The sequence below is a fragment of the Monomorium pharaonis genome, unplaced genomic scaffold (assembly GCF_013373865.1).
Source record: "Monomorium pharaonis isolate MP-MQ-018 unplaced genomic scaffold, ASM1337386v2 scaffold_455, whole genome shotgun sequence".
Lineage (NCBI taxonomy): Eukaryota > Metazoa > Arthropoda > Insecta > Hymenoptera > Formicidae > Monomorium > Monomorium pharaonis.
Window position 1 is genome coordinate 4,294 of NW_023415753.1, and position 1,965 is coordinate 6,258.

The 1,965-nt window shown below is 29.7% G+C and overlaps 1 protein-coding gene across 1 annotated transcript; it reads right to left on the reverse strand.

Annotated features, from left to right (window-relative positions):
• Positions 1-1,049: 1,049 nt before the first annotated feature.
• On the reverse strand, positions 1,050-1,530 carry LOC118648468 (putative gustatory receptor 2a). The gene is made up of 2 exons (XM_036294780.1): positions 1,353-1,530; positions 1,050-1,267 (listed from the first exon to the last, which is right to left on the reverse strand). Exons 1-2 carry the CDS (start codon positions 1,491-1,493, stop codon positions 1,187-1,189), a joined length of 222 nt encoding a protein of 73 aa, XP_036150673.1. The 5' UTR covers positions 1,494-1,530; the 3' UTR covers positions 1,050-1,186.
• Between the last annotated feature and the right edge of the window lie 435 nt (positions 1,531-1,965).

Consider the following 1,965-nt stretch of genomic DNA (forward strand, 5'->3'; position numbering starts at 1 on the left):
TCACTCTTTGTAAAAATAAGATGTTTTTATTTTATGAAGATTTTATGAACTGTATGTGATGTTATTGTAGTGTATTATATTGTATAAAAGATAAGTTTGTTACAACACATATTATTAAAATTTAATATTAGTTTAAAAAATATTGTTTTTTTTATCTCAATTATAATTAGAATCGTAACTAAAATATCATGTAAGGCGAATATATTTTGAGACTCTTAAGAAAGCTTCTGTTTTTGTCGAAAAAATAGGTCATATTTTGTATTATAATTTTTTGTACAAAAACTTTAATAGTTTAATAGATTTCATATTTTACATATATTTTTTCTCTTACTATAAAGTGTTTAAATTTAAAACTCTGGAAATTGAAAGAAACCAAAAAAAATGTTTGAAAAAAATGTCTCTATGGTGTGTTGCAACTTTTTTCCAAATATTCTAAAAAAAGATTCTTGAATTATATGAATGTACGCAAAGTAGGCTCGACATTGCGGTGCATGACTTGTTCAAAAATTTATAGATTAGTGTCGTTTTCAATTCTGCATGTAAAAATATTGTAAAATGGTAACACGAGTGCATGTCGAGTTGAACGTAAGGCGTGACATCACATTTTTACAAATATTAAAAATTAATTGAAAAGTTCCATTAATATCATTACAAAGAAGCAACTTACAAATAGAGAAAGGAATTTTATTTAAAAAATTGTATATATATAAATATGTATCATTATATTTGCTAAAATTAAAAAATGTATAATTTTAATTGATAAAAGTGGTATTGAAACACAAGATCTTTATCAAGATGCGTTTTTCACAATAATACACATGTATATTTGAAAAACAAGCTTTTGAAGTAGAAAATATGTAAGCTGGCAAAGGAAACTCTACTTAAAAAGTAATCAAATATATATTAGTTTTAGTGTATAGTATATGGTGTATACACGGAAAAAACTGTAATATTCAATAAGATATGTATAGTTGCGGACTGCAAACTATAGATGTACTCAATACAATAATATATGCTATTGCAGTATCAACATTGTACTGCATTAACAGCAAATATTATTGTATTGAGTATTACCTGTATTTGGCATCCCGCAACTACATATTATTGGTTATATTACTTTTTTCTGTAGTGTATGGTGGTATATCTTACCACAATCTCTTTATTACAATAATTTTTTTTAGCAATTTCAATTTAATTGCATATTTGAATTATCGGGTCGATAACATTGAACGAGGATTATTAGATAAGTAGTGATCGCTCCGACAAACTGAAAAATAAGTTACTTTATTTGATATTATATCTGAAGTTAATCCTACATACATTATAATGAAGTAAATAAATTGTCTACTCACACCACTGAGTAGAGCGTTGTTCATTTCGAAGAAATCGTAGGCCGTAAATGCTACTCGATGTTGTTGCAGCTGAATTGAAAAATCGTTAATTTCATTTCTGACACAGTCTCGGTCCAGGTTTTTGCGCAAGAGATTCTCCATGACTACGTAGTTCAGGTTATAATTGCTGCTCCGATTAGAATTTGCTCGCCGTCCGGGCCTTCCAGTGACGGCCGCACCTCTAGATTTAATTGATTTCTCGAACCGTTTACCTTACCGAGATTCGTAGGCTTGCAATTAAGTACAATCATATATATCAGTATCCCGGTCCTGTCGGATTCTTGACGCGTGCGTGTGCAAATCCAGCACATTAGACCAAATTGTGCGGCATACAGAATCCAAAGGATGTTATTTATTAGTATGAACCCGTAATTTTTCTCCACGACACTCATGTAGATCCTGAAAAGTGTAGCTACGACCATGGTGAAGCAGTTCGCAGAACAGAGAAGAAGATGAATGCCGTGAATATTGTTTTATCATGGTGACGAGATCGCAAAATACCTGTATAATAATAATTTTATGATTTGACATTACGTCTCTAATAATATATTGCAATCTCATCTATTAAATTACA